Source organism: Pleurodeles waltl, chromosome 8 (assembly GCF_031143425.1).
Source record: "Pleurodeles waltl isolate 20211129_DDA chromosome 8, aPleWal1.hap1.20221129, whole genome shotgun sequence".
NCBI classification, from domain to species: domain Eukaryota; kingdom Metazoa; phylum Chordata; class Amphibia; order Caudata; family Salamandridae; genus Pleurodeles; species Pleurodeles waltl.
Genome location: NC_090447.1, coordinates 70763655 through 70783039, shown reverse-complemented (window position 1 = coordinate 70783039; position 19385 = coordinate 70763655). Strand labels below are relative to the sequence as shown.

Genomic DNA, 19385 nt, shown 5'->3' with positions numbered 1-19385 from the left:
GTAGAGACAATAGATTCACTCTTTATGGGGTCCTCAGAGTGTAGTATCTTTTTGCCACTTGTGTCGCATGGCCGGAATAAACTATTTTTTTTAAGGATGTTCTGACAGGTTATTTAGAGAGATAATGTATATGAAATATCTAACCTGAAGAAAATCTTCAGGAATTTAGCTGTATTGAAGGAAAAGGTGAGAAGAGCTCCATCACACAATGTGCAGTAGAAACTGAGATACAGGAGCCTCTGTGGTGAGGGCTTCAATGGGTGCTGTCGCCTGATTGGCCAGACTTTGGTCTTTTTGTTTTTAATGAACTGAATAAGCTAGTAAAGTGAATGTCTAACATTAACCTCCATGTAGGTTTCCTTACTATTGCTTTCTGTGGTACCGTGGGACTCCCACTTCAATGACGGATGATTCAAGCATCTGAATCTATGAACAATCCAATACTGGAGAAATATCTTTCTTACCACACAATTTTTTGTAAGGCACTAGACAGACGAACTGGGAACAGAGATCCAGATATTGATTGAAGGATGCAGAGAGAAAGGAAGTGTCATCATTGTGCAGGAGTGGAACCAATTTACAGCTTTGCTCTGTCACTTCCAAGGTAGTGTGAGGTTGCCTCAAAGTGTCATGGTCTCAAGTAGCGGCATGCAGAAATACTGCTTCAAAATCTCAGTATTGAGTCAGACACGTCAAAAGGTGAGGAATCTGTGGTTAGAAGTATCCATCAGAAATTGACAAACTTGAAATAACCTTACCTAAATTCAAAGATCACTAGCTGGCTGTATAAAAAAGATCAGCAGCACAATCCTAAGCTTAATCATTTTTTATTTTAACAGTTCATACGAAGCACAATTTGTACTAAATAGGTAGAAATTTGACGATAACTAAATAAAATAAGGATTCTGATACACTAAAATGATCGCAAAGAATGTAAAAGGACGTAAGTGAACCATGCTCACACTTGAGACACATGGGTTTACCCACCCAAGGGGCCAAAGAGTGATCCAACAATTACTTTGGCAAAATAGAGTAAGCATACCCTGGAGTAGCCTTGTATAGTAGGAATTCTATCAATCTGATACCAAAGTAGGTTGTAGCTCACATGGATAGCTTTTCTCCTGGCAATGCTTGGATGACAAGTTTTGATGATAGCATAACATAGGAACAACCCTGCTGATGAAACTTAGTATTCATTATCATTTAGAATTGCTCATCAATAAAAATAGGTACCAAACGAAGCCACAACATCCTTCTCTATTGGTATCCTTGTACACCTTCATGTTCCACCATCAGTGGTTCCCAACCTTTGGCCCGGGGACCCGTGGGGGTCTGTAAAGCCTCCTCTGGGGGCCAGTGACTGCTTAGAAAAGTCAATAATTTTAATAGATTAGGTCCCCATCTTTGAGTGAAGACTCAGTTGGGGGGTCCCTGCATTCCAATATTGATACAGTGGGGGTCCACATAAGTCAAAAAGGTTGGGAACCACTGCTCCACAATTGTTTTTTGGCAAAAAGTGCTAATTTAAGAGTGCAAATGAGTAAAAGTTCTGCTAGGCTGTACAGAGGTACATCACAAAAACCTGTAGGAATTTGTTCAACACTGATTTTGACAAGGTCAGATATCTAATTATAGATCAGCTGGTTATTCCATCAATGTTTGTTCTGCAAATAAGTATTAAAAATAATTCAGCATGTTATCACTTCTAGGACTATCATGAGCGACCTTTCATAACTATCACTACATCGACAAGTTCATAAAGTAATTAACCACATCATTGACTTGAACAGCACCTTTTACAATAACCCTAACATTAAATCTTGCCCTAACCCTATTCTAACTGCTTACTTTAAACCAACCCAACATTGTACTTAATCCCACCTCCAAACCTAATCAAACCATAAGACTAACCAAAACTCTTAAATTTTGCCTTAAAAATATGCCCAACTCTAAAATTACTGCAACCTTAGCCTAGTCATAACACTTTTCCCAATCCCACCTCTCTACTAAATGCAACCTTATGCCTCACCCTACCCACACTCCTTAAGTACACTCACACTCATCTCTATGGTGATATTTTTGGAGTAGCATCAGACTGTGGTTACTACATTATTTGAGTAGAAAGCTTACACACTACAAAATGATTAACGTTTTGGCTGTGTTCAGTATATACACTTGGACATCTCAAAGAAATGAGCCTCCATTTTCTACCACACTAAGAAGCCCATGTGAAAATGAGTATATCATATATACACACACACAATGTCTTACCTCGTCAACACTAACCCTGACTGTTGTGACATTTTGACTTCATGGCTCAATATAAACTGCACTTAAACCTAGCAATAAGTGACAACACGTCTGTATGCCGGAGTCAGATTTGAATTAGTCCTTACATTTTCATAAATGTAGATGGTTATTTCACTGTAACCATGATACACTGGCTATCTACCTTGTGTAGATTCTTAATCCACATCACAACTGTATTTTGGTTGGACATGCACAGTGACGCTTTGTATTAATGAGATATTTAACACTGAGTAGCCCAAAAGATATTTATAAGGAAAAATTCCATTGCAACACTTAGCTGAATCATTAAGTAATTTTACTGAGCATACAGTCTGAAAGAAAATCACAATTCAATTAAGAGGCAACAATGTTATAAATGTTTTATTTGCTTTTCTTTAAAAATATCAGGTTTCTGAAAAACAGATGGGGCAAAATCTAGGATTTAGTCATAATTTGGCTGTTTTTAATAAAAACCTTTTACATAATCTTCATGCATATGCTCCCTTAACGTATCAATACCTGCAACTACTCAAGGTGCATCATAGCAGATTAGCACTGATTGTTTCTGGACATAGACAGACACTGCCCAGATACACGGAACTGAACAGGGTTAAAGATAGTCTCTTCAAGAAAAAAATATAGCAATTCCAACAACAATGTACACATCAGTGTCTAACATTAACAAGAAAGTTCACACAAACAAGACAAATTTAACATTTTGCTTGTGTACAAACAATATTTCCATACCATAAAAATACAACAAGAGCATTATATTGTATACCTAAAAAAATATACAAATTTTTCAACAAATGGATTTAGACTGAACGGTTAGGGTGTGGTCAACTGAACACCAGTCAGGAGAGTGCAGAGATTCTTGTTCACTAAAATAAACTCAAAGGCAAGGGTTTAAATTGTGTTTCAGATCAAACATTGCCCACTTAAGACTAGCTGGCAAGCCCTGCTCTTTTTTATGAAGCAGCATGTGACTTATTCAGATATTTCATTAACCAGCAATGAACTACTGGGTCAACTCGTGCACTCAAGCCAGTGACACTCCCCATGCATACCCTCCTCTCCTCTATTGGCACCGATGCACCGAGCCCTACACTAAGTGATGGGGCATGCCCAGTCATGTATGCCCCCATGCAAGTGGACAACTGCAATGATGGAGGTGGCATGGAAGGAGTGAGGGAGAAACTGGTCAGATCTCCAACAGCCTCTGGCAATTAGACTCATTTGCCAAAAACGCAAGGTCAGCAGGTGATCAGAAAAAGTAGGGCCATATCAACAATCACAATGATCTAAAAATAACCACACCAGGTCCTTAGTTTTAAGAGGTGAGGCTGAGGAGGGCGAGCTTGCACTGAGGTGAAAAAATTAATTTACTTTTAATTCTTATATCATAGTGCTTTGACAGAAAGTTTCCTAAAAATGAACATGGAACAACAGAAGTCAACGGACACATGGTCTTCCTACACTAGAGTACCAGAGGAAGCACCTTCACAAGCAGAGAATCAATGTTTTAATTACTTTGTAATTACATGGGCCCCTAAGAATAAAAAGGTAAAATACCCTTGCACATCCCTTTTTGTGAAGTTTGCAACATTTTATTGGTGGCTTGTCTCGCTTCCTGGGCATAGACAAAAGGAAATACATTGGATTCCATCACTCCTGAGAAACATTCGTCCTTAATACACGGCTGCGAAATCATTTTCTTTAACAAAATACCATCTAAAAAAAAAAAAATCTTCAAAGCACTGCACACCCTCTTCATGCAAGGATATGTAAAAACGGTTTAAAGCTGGTTCTCCCATCTCTCCAGTGAAAAAATTCCCCATCACATCTCCTGCTGTCTGCGTTCTTCTCGTCATGTGGCCTTTGTGCTGTAGAAGAGGAGTTATAAATATGCAAGAGCAGTCAATAAAATGCTTAGAAAACAGTTGAACACTGTATACAATCATGGTCTCCGATGTCACGCGGACTTCAAGGACTTTGATGAAAAGTTGCTTTATTGACTTTGCCAAAGTGTGTTGGTTGTGTGTGAATAATGGAGTTATCGCCACTTTCAAACCAAGTCCGTTTGGTCAGAAGCCCAGCACACAATACGAACACATCCTAATGGCAGAGGTCTTTGCCCAGGAGAGGATGATATACCTCTAAATCAAGGGCCAATGCAAAATTAAAGACTAAGAAATGGTAAAAAGCAGAGTACTTCAAAGCAAGCTGATCTTTTGTCACTGACCGCAGACTGTCAGTTCTCGTAAATAAGACTGCGTGAGACTGCGCAATTCCTCCAAGGCATAGTCCTCTGGCATAGGAAGCCGACCAATGTGGGGGCCAAGCAGGCGAAGTGGAACTCTCTGGAGATCTGGGGTAGAGTCAGATGTGGATTCAGGTGAGTGCTGTAGACTCAAGACAACCCGGAGAATGTTGGCGATGCGCTTGGCCATTTCTAGAAAAGAAACGAGAGTGAGCACTTGTGTTTTGCAGCACAGTCACGCACTTGAGTATTAAAAAGCAAAGCTAATGATTTCTGAAACGCACTGGTTTTTTCCATCAGTATGATGGAACAGAAACTACAGTTATCAACATTTAGAATACCATTTTTAAATAGCACAAAAGCAATTTAAGAAATCAGGCATTTAGTGTAACTAAAGTACAATAATACAGACACATTACAGTAATAACTTAAAATTCTTGTATAACAGATCTGAAAGGAAGAAAAAGTTACTTACGAAAAACATTGACTACACAATATGGGATATAAATACTCCCCGCAAATGGCTGTGGAGTGAACTTGCACCAGCTGTATTTGAGGGTAGACTCTGCTAGCTGCATCAGGGGACAAAAGTTGATGCAGCTCTGATGAGGGATGTCACAAGTGAATGTATCCATAGCACGCATTGAATGTGCAACATCTAGCTGGCCAACAGCATGCAATCAGGAGACAAGCTATCAAAGGGCATTCCCCATCTTCTTTGTCATCTATGCAGATTCTCTTCTCAGCTTAAATGATTTCCAATGTTCACTGAAGATTATCGTGCCAATACTGTTCCAACCAGGCTGGTGCTATGACTAAGTGTGGAAGGATTGTGCACCAGTTTTGATACTAAAGCATTGAAAATGCCCCCTACAGAGGCATCCATTGTTGCCCACATCTGCTAGCAAAGGAGTGGCAATTTAGGAGTTTCTGTAGCCAACAAATTGAGTTAAAGTTTGCCTCACTTTAACATTATGCTGTGCAAGTCTTCACTGTCCAACTTAAATCTGTACAGCCGCCCCTAATCATGTTGAATAATTCATACAAGTCACTTGCCTTTCCGACCGTGGAGACTGAAACATTGTCTACAGCCCCACTTGCAGAGGTGCCATGCCTCCATTCATAGCACATTAGACTTGGTTTCTTCTTTGCTTTTTGAAATTCTACATCGGTATGCCGTCTGTCCACACCTTTGTGGACATGAATGTTTCGTGAATGCAGGGCTGAACTGCTTGTAGGTAGATTCAAGTGGATCTGAATTGAAAAAGTCTAATGCAGAATTGCCTTTACTTGATGGCAAAGAAGCCGTGCATACAGAGCTCCTAAAGAAGCATGGCCTTAGCTATTCACAGAGGCACCTGCGATATAAAGCAATTGATATTACAGCTCTTTGAACACAAGACCTACAGTGACATTGAAAGCATCGCCCACCCTTCACAGATCGTGTTTAAGAGCAGAAGTTTGTCTGACCAAGTCGTTTCAGCACCTCACTATACATCTGTTTTCACGGTCTGTGTAGTTCTTCCTGTACCACCTTAGAGATGATTGTTACACCTTACGTTTCCCATGTACAAAGTATAAAAAATAAACTATGCAGCTGGGCAGTGAACACAACACAGAATTTAAGAAAGTGAATTATTAATTGGGGTGGATGGTAGTCCATCACAAGTAATAAGGTCACTAACCTATAAGGTAAAAGCAATGGATTAAATATTTAAATCTGAACTCATCCCCTGGTACCTATGGCAAAGAGTAAACAGGCTTAACTTTGAGAAAATGTGTAAAGCATTTGGAACCAAACCAGTTAAAAAGGCAAAAACACCAAAAATATAAAAAAAAGAGAGAAACTTAATTAACAAAGTGACACCGACACTACAAAAATCCAATAAGGAGGCATGGAATTTGTAAAGATTTAAGAGAAAAGGCATTAAGTAAAGTGCCAATCACTAATCACTCTTTAAAGTTGACCAGAACCTAGGTGCTACTTCAGGCAGAGTGCAATGGAGCGCGAGTCGGATATACCAAGCTGGTTTGTCCTGGTCAAAGATTTTACCTTCTGAAAGTTTCTGAAATGTAAGTCAAATACCTTCAATGGGGCAGGGCAGCAGGCTGTATCTGGCAAAGTACCTTTAAAGTCTGATAGGCACATTGAGTGACGTCTTGTTGAAGCCATTGGTTTTGGCGGGTTATGCCCAGATTGGGAAAATAAAATGTTGTGCCCAGGGACGTCCTCTGATCTGCTAGATACTTTTGAAGTCTTCACCCAGTCAAAGGATCTACCTTGGGACTAGATCTCTGATTTGGACCTTCGATTTCTCCAGTGGGGCAAAGTATGAGGTTTTATATGACAGCAAAAAGTGAGCACCCAACCTGATTTAATTGCACAGCAAGGCTGAGCCTTTGGCAGGATGATGCTGTGACTGGGTCTGGTCATCTGGAATCACAAAATTATTCAGAGATTTGAGGAAATCTCCAGGTCACCACCAAAGCTCCCCAGACCGCAGGGACAGTACCTAGTAGTCAGGAATCTCTCCTCCAGGAGCCATCAACAGAGTCCAGTCTTCCTCCTGTTGCAACTTGTCACTCTACGAAATAGGACTCCTGGAGCTTTTGGTGACCCTGTAGCCACACAGGTAGTCAGCCAACTGTCCTTTTGAGTCCCCTTCTTTGTTTTGGGTACAAGTGGGAGCAGGTCAGGCCCTTCAACGTATCCTCACAGGTTTCAGGAGACTGGATCAGTCTTCTTTTGTTGTTCTTGGGGTCCAGAATGCATTCGGCTGAGCTGGTGAGGAGGTCCATTTGTGTATAGTTCAGTACCCAGTGGGTGGGGCCATACCTAGATACACTTACCAGTGGGGGAGAAGTTCCCGGGTTAACTTTACCTACTTTTACATTACATCCTGTTTGATTTACTGCAAACTATCTCAGGGTACTGTTTTCAAAGGGACCCCCCAAAAAGGAACAAACCTTCTGCTCTTAGGAGCTTGTGTGCCAGGCAGGGGTGTGTTTTGGTAAAGAGTAATTGTCTCCTCGTAAGGTACACCTAACTGGTTATGGGACCACTACACCCTCCTATCGGGACGGAGCCACGCAGGCTACCATGTGACCTGGGATCCAAGAGACTTCTAGGTCTCTCCTTACACTAAAATATCTCTGCCCCTTCCAAGTTGAAGAAGTTTCTGGAACCTCTGATTTTCCTGGGCTGATAAGAATCAGCTGCCCCTTCAAGAGCTTTCTACTGGGAACCAGTCAGATAACATTATCACCAAGATGGTTTCTACTGAAACAATCAAATGGAACGGTGAGCTTGTTATCAAAATAGATATTTGGGAACAACCTTTTATGAGAATGTTAACAGTAACCTCAGGCAACCCCCTTTTGCAGATAATCTTCTATTTTCTATCAGCAGCTCCCTTGTGCCAAATATGAGAGTTAAATCCACACTTGCTGGAATCAGGCAATTCAAAACCAAAAGCCTTAAAGCTTGTCAACAATAATACCAGAATTCAAGAATTACAACGAATCAAAAAGGAATGAAAGATCAATACCCCTGTTACAGCAGCAGCAATTAGGGACTGAACTCTGATGAATTCATATAAAGTAAGAATACGCAGATGTCTGTCACTGGTAGAATTTGGCTGTCAAAAGTACAACACAACAGGAGAATGTCACAAATTATAATAAATAAGAACTCTACCTTAAGCAACTATATGGCTCTAGTAATCAAATTGGAAGTCACTACAGAAGAAATAAGTGCGTAACTGCAGCAACAAAAATATCACATGCCCCAACATGGATTGCAATCTTGAATGCCAGATAACTGGTCTGTCTGCCCAATTGCTGTAGTAAACAGCTCTCTCTTCACAGGAAAAATTCCAGCGCTGTGGAAAGATTCTAACGTACAATCGATTTATTTTAAAAAAGGGCCCAAATCCGGACCGTAATAGTTATTGTATGATAGCATTTTTTGGGCAGAAGGGAAAATGTTTGTGGAACAGTTACACAGAGAAATGGCAGAGTGGGCAACAGGAAATAAGGAAAATGTTACTTACCCAGTAGACATCTGTTTGTGGCATGTAGTGCTGTAGATTCACAACCTGTGAATTATCCTGCCATCTAGTGTTGGGTCTAGAGCATAACAAGTTGTTTTTCTTCTAAGAAGATTGTTTTTTGAGTCACAGGATCTGTGATACTGCGCATGGGCATAGAATCCTTTGTTTGACCGTTTTCCCGCAGGCGGGTGACAGGAATGAGAAGGAAGTATAGAGAAAGATGTCCATGCAAGTGTATCTACATATGTACAGGTATGTACAAATATAAGGTAACTGCAATGGCCACAGGCGTCCGGGGAGGAAGTGGGCACATGTGAATCTACAGTACTACATGCCACGAACAGATGTCTACTGGAAAGTAACATTTTCTGTTTGGTGGCATGTGTGGCTGTAGATACACATTGCTTTGCATAAACTGTAAAGCAGTCCCTCTAAAAAGTGGTGGCTAGTTTGTGGGAGTTGCAGTTGTGTGGAAAAGTGTTCTTAAGCAGGTTTGTACTACATGTGTTTGATGTCGTGCTTGTACAACCACACAATAATGCTTTGTGAATGTGTGTGGTGTAAACCAAGTAGCTGCTCTGCATATGTCAGCTAAAGGAATGTTTCCCAAAAATGCAATAGTACCACCTTTTTTCCTACTGGAATGTGTCTTAGGAGTTTGTGGCAATTGTAATTTTGCCTTTACACGTTTGTATACATTTAACAATCCATCTAGCTATGCCATTTTTTGAAAATGGATTGCCCTTGAATGGTAAAGCAAAAGCCCCAAAAGATTGTTTTGTTTTGCTAAACTCTTTTGTTCTGTCAACAGAGTACACAAGTGCCTTCTTTACGTCTAACATATGGAGTGCCCTCTCTGCTACTGAATCCGGTTGTGGGGGAAAAAAACTGGCAAATCAGTGGTCTGATTGATATAAAATTGAGACACCACTTTTGATAGGAATCTTGAATTTGTGCAAAGGACTACCTTATCCTTGAGAATTTGAAAGAAGGGTTCTTCTAGAGTTAATGCCTGGAGCCACTGACACGTCTAAGTGATGTGACTGCAACCAGAAAAGCTACTTTCCATGAAAGAAACTGAATAAGGCATGAGTGAAGAGGCTGAAATGGAGGGCCCATGAGCCTAGTGAGTACAATGTTAAGATTCTATGATGGAACAGATGGAGGTCTAGGCAGAATTACCCTTTTAATCTTTCCATGAAAAATGTAATAACAGGGATTCTGAACAATGAAATATGTTCTGTTTTGTAAATATGCACTATAGCTGCAAGATGTACTGTGACTGGACCATAAGCCAAGTTAACTTGCTGCAAATTAAGCAAGTAGCAAACAATTTCTTAGACAGATGCTTTTATTGGATTATAGCGTTTGGACTGGCAGTAGCAAACACAACGCTTCCCTTTTGCAGAATAACATGCTCTAGTTATTGGTCTACGTGCCTCCTTCATGATTTCCATACATTCAGGAGGTAAATTAAGATGACCAAATTCTATGACTTCAGGAGCCATATGGCTAGGTTGAGCAATTTGGTGTCTGGATGCCTGATCTGTCCGTGGTCCTGTGTGAGAAGATCTGGCCTGTTGGGGAGCTTCTCATGAGGAACTTCAGAAGTGTTGTGAACCAAGGTTGATGTGCCCATGTGGGCGCTCCCAGTATCATAGTTAGAGCTGTCTGCGTTGAGTTTGTGAACCAGAAATGGAATGAGTGGGAGAGGTGGAAAAGCAAATATCCCTGACCAGTTCATCCATAGAACATTGCCCTTGGAACGAGGGTGTGGGTACCTTGAACGTGAAGGTTTGCCATTTTGCGTTTTTTTTTGTGGCGAAAAGATCTATTTGAGGATTTCCCCACCTTTGGAAGCATTTTTTAAGAACGTGTGGGTGGAGTTCCCATTCGTAGACTTGCTGATGCATCCTGCTTAGCAGGTCTGCAAAGTCCCTGGGAGATATTCTGCTATTAGGTGAACGCGATGATGAGCCCATTTCCATATTGTTTGTGCCAATTGTGATAACTGGAAGGGAAATGCCTCCTTGGCATGGTTACCCCCTGACTTTTTGCCTTTGCTGATGCCAAGTTATGATTTGAAAGTGTGCTGAGGCCTGCTAACCAGGCCCCAGCACCAGTGTTCTTTCCCTAAAACTGTACCTTTGTCTCCACAATTGGCACACCCTGGCATCCAGGTAAGTCCCTTGTAACTGGTACCCCTGGTGCCAAGGGCCCTGATGCCAGGGAAGGTCTCTAAGGGCTGCAGCATGTCTTATGCCACCCTGGGGACCCCTCACTCAGCACAGACTGTGCTGGTGGGGAGAAAATGACTAAGTCGACATGGCACTCCCCTCAGGGTGCCATGCTAACCTCACACTGCCCATGGCATAGATAAGTCACCCCTCTAGCAGGGTGCACTATACCATAGGTGAGGGCATAAGTGCAAGAGCACTATGCCCCTACAGTGTCTAAGCAAAACCTTAGACATTGTAAGTGCAGGGTAGCCATAAGATTATATGGTCTGGGAGTCTGTCATACACGAACTCCACAGCACCATAATGGCTACACTGAAAACTGGGAAGTTTGGTATCAAACTTATCAGCACAATAAATGCACACGGATGCCAGTGTACATTTTATTGTGAAATACACTCCAAAGGGCATCTTAGAGATGCCCCCTGAAAACATACCCGACTTCCAGTGCGGGCTGACTAGTTTTGCCAGCCTGCCACACACCAGACATGTAGCTGGCCACATGGGGAGAGTGCCTTTGTCACTCTGTGGCTAGTAACAAAGCCTGTACTGGGTGGAGGTGCTTCTCACCTCCCCCTGCAGGAACTGTAACACCTGGCGGCGAGCCTCAAAGGCTCACCCCCTTTGTTACAGCGCCACAGGGCATCCCAGCTAGTGGAGATGCCCGCCCCCTCCGGCCACGGCCCCACTTTTGGCGGCAAGGCCGGAGGAGATAATGAGAAAAACAAGGAGGAGTCACTGGTCAGTCAGGACAACCCCTAAGGTGTCCTGAGCTGAGGTGACTGACTTTTAGAAATCCTCCATCTTGCAGATGGAGGATTCCCCCAATAGGATTAGGGATGCGCCCCCCTCCCCACAGGGTGGAGGCACAAAGAGGGTGTAGCCACCCTTAAGGGCTAGTAGCCATTGGCTACTAACCCCCCAGACCTAAACACACCCCTAAATTGAGTATTTAGGGGCCCCCAGAACCTAGGAAACCAGATTCCTGCAACCTAAGACGAAGGACTGCTGACCTGAAGCCCTGCAGAGAAGACGGAGACAACAAATGCTCTGGCCCCAGCCCTACCGGCCTGTCTCCCCACTTCGAGAGAAACTGCAACAGTGACGCGCTTCCCAGAGACCAGCGACCTCTGAAGCCTCAGAGGACTACCCTGCATCTAAAAGGACCAAGAACTCCCGAGGACAGCGGCCCTGTTCCAAAGAAACTAAAACTTGCAACAAAGAAACAACTTTAAAAGGACTCCACGTTTCCCGCGGGAAGCGTGAGACTTTCCACTCTGCACCCGATGCCCCCGGCTCGACCTGCGGAGAAACACTAGAGGGAGGACTCCCCGGCGACTGCGAGCCCGTGAGTAGCCAGAGTTGACACCCCTGAGCCCCCACAGCAATGCCTGCAGAGGGAATCCAGAGGCTCCCCCTGACTGCGACTGCCTGCTTCTAAGAACCCGACGCTTGGTAAAGACACTGCACCCGCAGCCCCCAGGACCTGAAGGATCCGACCTCAAGTGCAGAAGCGACCCCCAGGTGGCCCTCTCCCTTGCCCAGGTGGTGGCTTCCCCGAGGAGCCACCCCATTGCCTGCCTGCTTCGCTGAAGAGACCCCTGGGTCTCCTATTGAAACCTATTGCGAACCCGACGCCTGTTTGCACACTGCACCCGGCCACCCCCGTGCTGCTGAGGGTGTACTTTCTGTGCTGACTTGTGTCCCCCCCGGTGCCCTACAAAACTCCCCTGGTCTGCCCTCTGAAGTCGCGGGTACTTACCTGCTGGCAGACTGGAACCGGGGCACCCCCCTTCTCCATTGAAGCCTATGTGTTTTGGGCACCACTTTGACCTCTGCACCTGACCGGCCCTGAGCTGCTGGTGTGGTAACTTTGGGGTTGCCTTGAACCCCCAACGGTGGGCTACCTTGGACCCAACTTTGAACCCTGTAGGCGGTTTACTTACCAGCAAAACTAACAAATACTTACCTCCCCCAGGAACTGTTGAAATTTGCACTTTGTCTAGTTTTAAAATAGCTTATTGCCATTTTTGCCAAAACTGCACATGCTATTTTGCTGATTCAAAGTTCCTATGATACCTGAATGAAGTACCTTTCACTTGAAGAATTGATTGTAAATCTTGAACCTGTGGTTCTTAAAATAAACTAAGAAAATATATTTTTCTATATAAAAACCTATTGGCCTGGAATTGTCTGAGTGTGTGTTCCTCATTTGTTGCCTGTGTGTGTACAACAAATGCTTAACACTACCCTCTGATAAGCCTACTGCTCGACCACACTACCAAAAAATAGAGCATTAGCATTATCTATTTTTGCCACTATCTTACCTCTTAAGGGGAACCCTTGGACTCTGTGCATGCTATTTCTTACTTTGAAATAGTACATACAGAGCCAACTTCCTACAATGTGCATGGAACAATGTGTGGAATCCCAAAGACCATGGACTGTGAAGTTTTGAAGATGTGCTCCCCAACCGGTCAAGGATGCATCCATGGTCAGAATGAGTTGAAGCACAGGGTCTCGGAAACACCACCCTTTTAAGAGGTTAGTGGAGTTCCCCCATTGCAGAGAGTAGTAAGTTTGGCGGTCTATCAACACTAGATCCCAAAGATGATCCGGTCACTGAAACAACTGTTGTGACTGACACTGCTGTAGCCGACGCGTGTGGAGTCTGGCATGGCATAGCATGGCAATGCAAGATGCCATCATCCTTGAGAGCCACATGACAGTTTTTACTGTGGGAGTGTGATTCTGTTGAAACTGAGGAAGCAGATGCTGGAGGTTTTGTATCCGAGTTGCACTGGAGTATGCTAATCCTAGATGTGTGTTGAGAATGGCCCCCAGATATGACTGGACCTGAAGAGGTTGTAGATGAGATTTTACAAAGTTGATTGTGAACCCTAATTTGTGAAGAAGATTCACTGTAATTTGTGTGTGGGAATGACATTGTTGGAAAGTGCTGGCTTTGATAAGCCAGTCGTTCAGGTATGGGAAGACATACATCTTTTGTCATTTGAGATGTGCTACAACCATTGCTAAGCATTTGGTAAATACCCTGGGAGCAGTTGTGACACCGAAAGGTAGAACTCTGAACCAAGAAATCTTAAATATTATCGGTGTCCCGGTTGAAGGAGTGGCATGACATCCTGAAGAGTGACTATGTGATAATGTTCTGAAAGAATGTATTGATTTAAAGGTCTGAGATCTGAAATGGGTACGGTCCTTTATTGGCATGAGGAAATATAGCAAACAGACTTCTGTTCCTTGATATTTTGGTGAAATGGTTCTACAGCCCATTCTGAAAGGAGAACTTGTACCTCTTCTTTGAGGAGAGTGAGGTGTTCTTGAGATAACCTGTGTGCGTGAGGAGGGATATTGGGAGGTGTGGTTGTGAGCACCATGCAATAACTATGTTGGATAATGGAGAGGACCCTTGATCCAATGTTATTTGTTTCCATTGAGTATAGAAGTCCTGAAGACGTCCCGTAACTGATGTTAAATGGGGTTTGGGTATGTTGAAGTAGTCAGCGTTTTGTTGTGGGACCGGAGCCCCGAGAAGAGGAGTTCTTGCCCCTGCCTTGGAAATTATGACCTTTGAATGCTCCTCTGAAAGAGCCTCTGGTATAGGAACCTGAGGTATGTATGTTTTGAGAAGTGGAACGCTTAGACAAAGTTGTTAGATTTGTGAAAAAATCCTTTGTGCCTGTGACTGTAGAGTCCCATGGCCTTCGCAGTGTTTGTGTCCTTTTTTAGTTTTTCCAAGGTGGAATCAACTTGTAGACCAAAGAGGTGTTCTTTAGTAAAGGGCATAATTAAAAGTCCTTGCTGTACTTCTGGCTTAAACCCAGAGCACCTAAGCCATGCATGTCTTCTGATTAGGACACTTGTGTTTATGCCTCGTGCTGTGTTGTCTTCAGCATCCAGGGCACATCTAATGGAGTTGTCGGCAATAGTTTGCCCCTTCGACAATTTGTTGGCCACGTTTGCGATGCTCTTCTGGGAGATACTGGAGGAGACCCTCAATTTCATCCCAGTGAGCTCTGTCATATCTAGAGAGCAGGGGTTGGGAATTGGCTATCCACCAATAATTAGCAGCTTGCGGAGCTACTCTCTTGCCCGCAGCATCAATCTTTGTCAGGTGGGGGAGAGCCTCCAGTGACCTGGCTATTAGCTCTTTTCCTGGCAGTAGTAGCCACTATAGAGACTGGCAGTACTTGTGATCTGATAAATAAAGGGGCAGATGAAGCTGGTTTGTATATACTTTCATCTACCCTTGGCATTATCCTTGAACAGACAGACTCTTGAAAAATGTTGTTTGATTGCTGCATCATACCAGAGAGCATAGGGAGATACTGGGTGCCCCAGAGTGTGGTGGTCAGTGTGTCGAATAGAAAATCCGTTCAATAGGATCCTTATGTAAAGGTACATTATGGTACGCAGCTGCCCTAGCAATTACTTGTTGGTAGCTGTTAGTATCCTCTGGAGGGGAAGGTGTGGCGGGATACAAATGTGGATCGTGGTAATAACTGGGTCTGGATCATAAGAATCCTAGGGATCCTGATCTGGTGGTATTTCCTCTAAAAAGTGTTCCTCAAATAATGGTGAACCTTGTGGAGCGTGGGCTCACTCAGAGAAGTGGGCGAGTGAGGGGGAGACATAGGTGGAGGAAGAAAAGGAAAAGGACGAATAAGCTGCTCTGTGGAAACAGTCTTTTCCTTTGGGAGTTTTTTTTTAGGTGGTGGTGTCCAGTGCCTCCTGAAAGGTTAGCTTCCTTTTAAAGGAAACTGTAGGGGAAACTACAATTCCCCCTGTGCCTTCCTGAGTATATATTTTGAGCTGTCTAGCATCCATTTTCTCTAATATTGGTTGAATAGGCAAAGGCGTGGTGGATGAGTGGCTTGAGGCCAAATGCTCCAAAGAAACATGTTCCTTTGTTTTCTGCACCAAATGTTTTGTTGGGATCTCCTTCGACGCCGAGCTCAGATCCAAAGTTTGTTGGCTTGCAACCGATGTAGTTGATGCCAAGGACTTGGTGGTGGATGGTGGGACTGAAGTAGATGATGTCTGAGCTGAAGATGCAGCCACAGTCTTTGTGGTTTTTAGTGCCCAGCCGATGGGCAGGGCATCCGATTTTTTTTTGTTGAGGTTTTGTGGTAAGAGGTGGGGTCACTGCACTCACAAGCTTGCGCCGAAGACAGTTCTTGGCTCTCGACGTCGGATTGGATGTCTGAATCGAAATCTTGGATGGAGACGGCTTCCTGGTGGTGCTCCTCTTGTGCACGTTCTTCACCGAAGATATCCCAGGGTGTCATCTGGAGATCTATATTCTATCTCTAGCCTAAGAGATAGTCGATCTTGGAGCATCTTCTTGGACCGGAAGGATCAACACCTCTCATACGTAGCCTCTTGATGGTCTTCAGACCAGAGTTTCAAGGCGTAACAGCCCAACAGGCCTTCACCCCAAAGGGTGTACGATCAAAAACTGGAACTGACACGCAAAAAACAGTTGATGTGAGAGTCAGGAAAACTAGATCGAATGTACAATACCGCTGAATAGAAAAGAGGGAAAGTCTCAGACCGGAGTGGGTCAAATACGTAACAAAGAATTACACGTCCAAACTTGATGGCAGAGAGAAAACAATCTAACAAAGGACTTGATGCCTATGTGCAGTATCTCCGAGAGGGAGGAGTCACTCGATCCCATGACGCGAAAAACATATACTTTGAAGAAAAAAAACGTATAACACTTGGGACCCAACACTAATGGCAGGATAGTGCAAAGCATGTGTATCTACAGCAACACATGCCACCGAACATTGTTTCATCAAACGGTTTAAACCTGGTCGTTCAACTCTAAATAACATAGCTGCCTTAAAAAGCCTTCCCAATAATGTGTTACACGTGAAAGATAAACTATACACATGCTTTGACTCCTCTAGTGCTTTTGAAAAGATAGACCTGAGTAAACTATGATCGAAACTTGCAACCTGGGGACCATACCATACCCTACAAGACCTGATTATAGTTCTTCATTCAGAAAAATAGGTCCAGGTAAAATTAAGGGATGGAAGAGGCCTGGTACCTAAAAGTCAAACATCCAATGGGCTAATACAGAGGTTCCCAATCTGTGCGCCGTGGCACCCTGGGGCGCCTTCAAAACAAGACAGGGGCCTGTGAACCAAGCACACAGATTGCTGATCTCTTCTCAGTGTGCAGGTCAGACAGCATTCTCCTTGTGTGACATCACAAATGGCATTCTAGGAAATATAACACAGAACTTCCCAACAAAAGACAGGTGCAATTGGAAAGAGTCAAGGCCCTGGCTTCCCCTTCAGATCTTTTGAAGAAAGCTATACCTGAAAAGTGCAGAGTTTGTTAAAATGATTTTTCTTTCATTTCTGTCATATGAATGAACACCGTGCAGATGTCTAATGTAAAACCTCAGAGAAAGGACGTGCCTACAGTGAAACTCCGCAATGAAATTGCGAAGTATTTATGTTTTGACCTTTTCACCCATCCATTATCATCAAGTGCACAATAACTGGAAAAGGCTGTTCACTTTTGATTTAGTTATGCATAGAATCTGGCTTGGTTTCTAAATATTTAAAGTCCTTCAGGCTGTACCTTGAGTTTTTACAGCTAGTGCACCAGTACCAAAATATTACACTTTGGAAAGTAAAACACCACACAACACATGTCTAAGAGAGCACTTACAGGGTCAAACTAGCAGACCAAAGGACGTCAGTGATAGCTTAGGTTGTGAGTTCAACAATGCAGAATTTTGGTACAAACTTCAACTGAATGTTTGCCAGGCAAACTTGACTGTATATAAAGAAAATACACTTAAAACATACTGAGAAGTTTGCCACAGGTTTTCAATCATAAATATGGACTTTGAAATCAGGAATCACCGAGGTAACCTTTTCAGGGATCAACTAGGCTCTATCACAATGCCAGTGTTAGCTGACAATTCTCCAGCCAACCTGTCAAAGCCATCTGCAATTCTACATAACTCATAAGAAACACCAAAAATCAGCTTACTCCTAATCCCTCATGACACATTTATTAAATGTATGTATTATTACTTGTGAAATTGTTGATAAGTTCCATTTGTGGCCTTTGCATTCTAATTAGAAAACTATCACTGCATTATTTTTCACAGGCTTCTAAGAACATGAAAAGGAATCTTGAACAGCATATTCTTTTCGAACAGCATGATCTTTTGAGGAAAGCTATATCTGAAAAGTGCATGACTTGTTAAAACGATTTTGCTTTCAATTCTGTCTTGTAAATAAACACTGAGCAGATGTCTCTAATGTAAAATCTCAGACGATGTTAGACGATGCATGCTTCCCAAGGTGTCACTCATGATGACCCCGTTGGAGGCAATGCGCCTGCTCTTGTCTCAGTATGGAGGTCTGATGGTTCTTGTCGGTGTAAGTCTGCTAGTCAACATCAACACAGAGTCCGCTAACCAGGTCCCTGTACGGACTCTGGTAGAGACTGCAGCATACTCCGGGGAACAGGTGGAACCATCTGGTGAAGACTCAAAGTCCGTCAGTGAACGTATGGCGGGCATGAGGCATGTAAATTATATTGCACATGTGAGGTATATACAGTACCACTGTCAGTATGGGAGATATCAGGTGTCTTAACTAGGAACCTTACAGGCTTCTTTCACCGTCGACCAGGCTGAGCTGTGCAGGACATTGTGGGAAGCTGAAGAACTTCAGTATAATTGCAAGGGTATGCTACGAATCCGTGGTGCTTTTCACCTTGACTGTCCGTAAGCCAAAAGATAAGGGTAGAGAATGTCTGGTTACAGCCAACGCTGCTGACTTTTAAACAAGGGAACCAAGTTTGAGTTTTGGCCTCAACTCAATGTCCTGTGATTCTCATGACCTGCCCATACTTTAATTTTAGAAAAACAGTTACCCTACTTTTTCAGCTGAAGTGTAAGGCAATGAGTCTCCTGTGCTGTGAAACCGAGGGAGGTGCATATGGCTAAACAAGCCATAAGCTATGATTATAATATCTTCATTGGCTTCATCTCAATTATTTTCAGGGAGAAAAGTAGAAGTACTTCCGGGGCCGGGCTTACATCCCCCCACTAGCCCCCCCCCCCAAAAAAAAGTAACATAATGGGGAGGCGAGGCCATCGGCCAATAGGACAAGGGAGACGCGTGTCAAAAAAAGTTTGGGAACCACTGGGCTAATACAACGCTTTATATTAGTCCTGCTCCTTTTTTAGTTATGTCTCGCCGACCTTTATGAACACTGAAGCAATATATTAAACTTTGGCCATGTAAAAGTAAATTTTTTGGCTTATGCAGATGGTTTGGTGGTATTCTCAAAAACTCCAGTAGGATTACAACCTCAGTTACCACATCTACAGGGGTCTATAACCATAATAACTGGAAATTAAATTACAACAAAACCAAAACTATGTACAATTCATGCATAAGTAGATCAATATGAAATAGATCCTGTGAAGAATTACTTGTGTCTTGGTGCTTAGTTACAGGACAACCTCAAATTGTCACAACA

The 19385-nt window shown here is 43.1% G+C and overlaps 1 protein-coding gene across 2 annotated transcripts in view; it reads right to left on the bottom strand.

The window, feature by feature from the left end:
* Window positions 1–2655: 2655 nt before the first annotated feature.
* The window catches only part of NUP98 (nucleoporin 98 and 96 precursor), a 603720-nt gene continuing 586990 nt past the window's right edge, over window positions 2656–19385 (bottom strand). For both annotated transcript variants that reach the window (XM_069203729.1, XM_069203730.1), the window contains exon 33: window positions 2656–4741. In XM_069203729.1, the coding sequence (XP_069059830.1) occupies window positions 4524–4741 (218 nt within the window). In that variant the 3' untranslated portion in view covers window positions 2656–4523. The remainder of the gene's footprint in view (window positions 4742–19385) is intronic.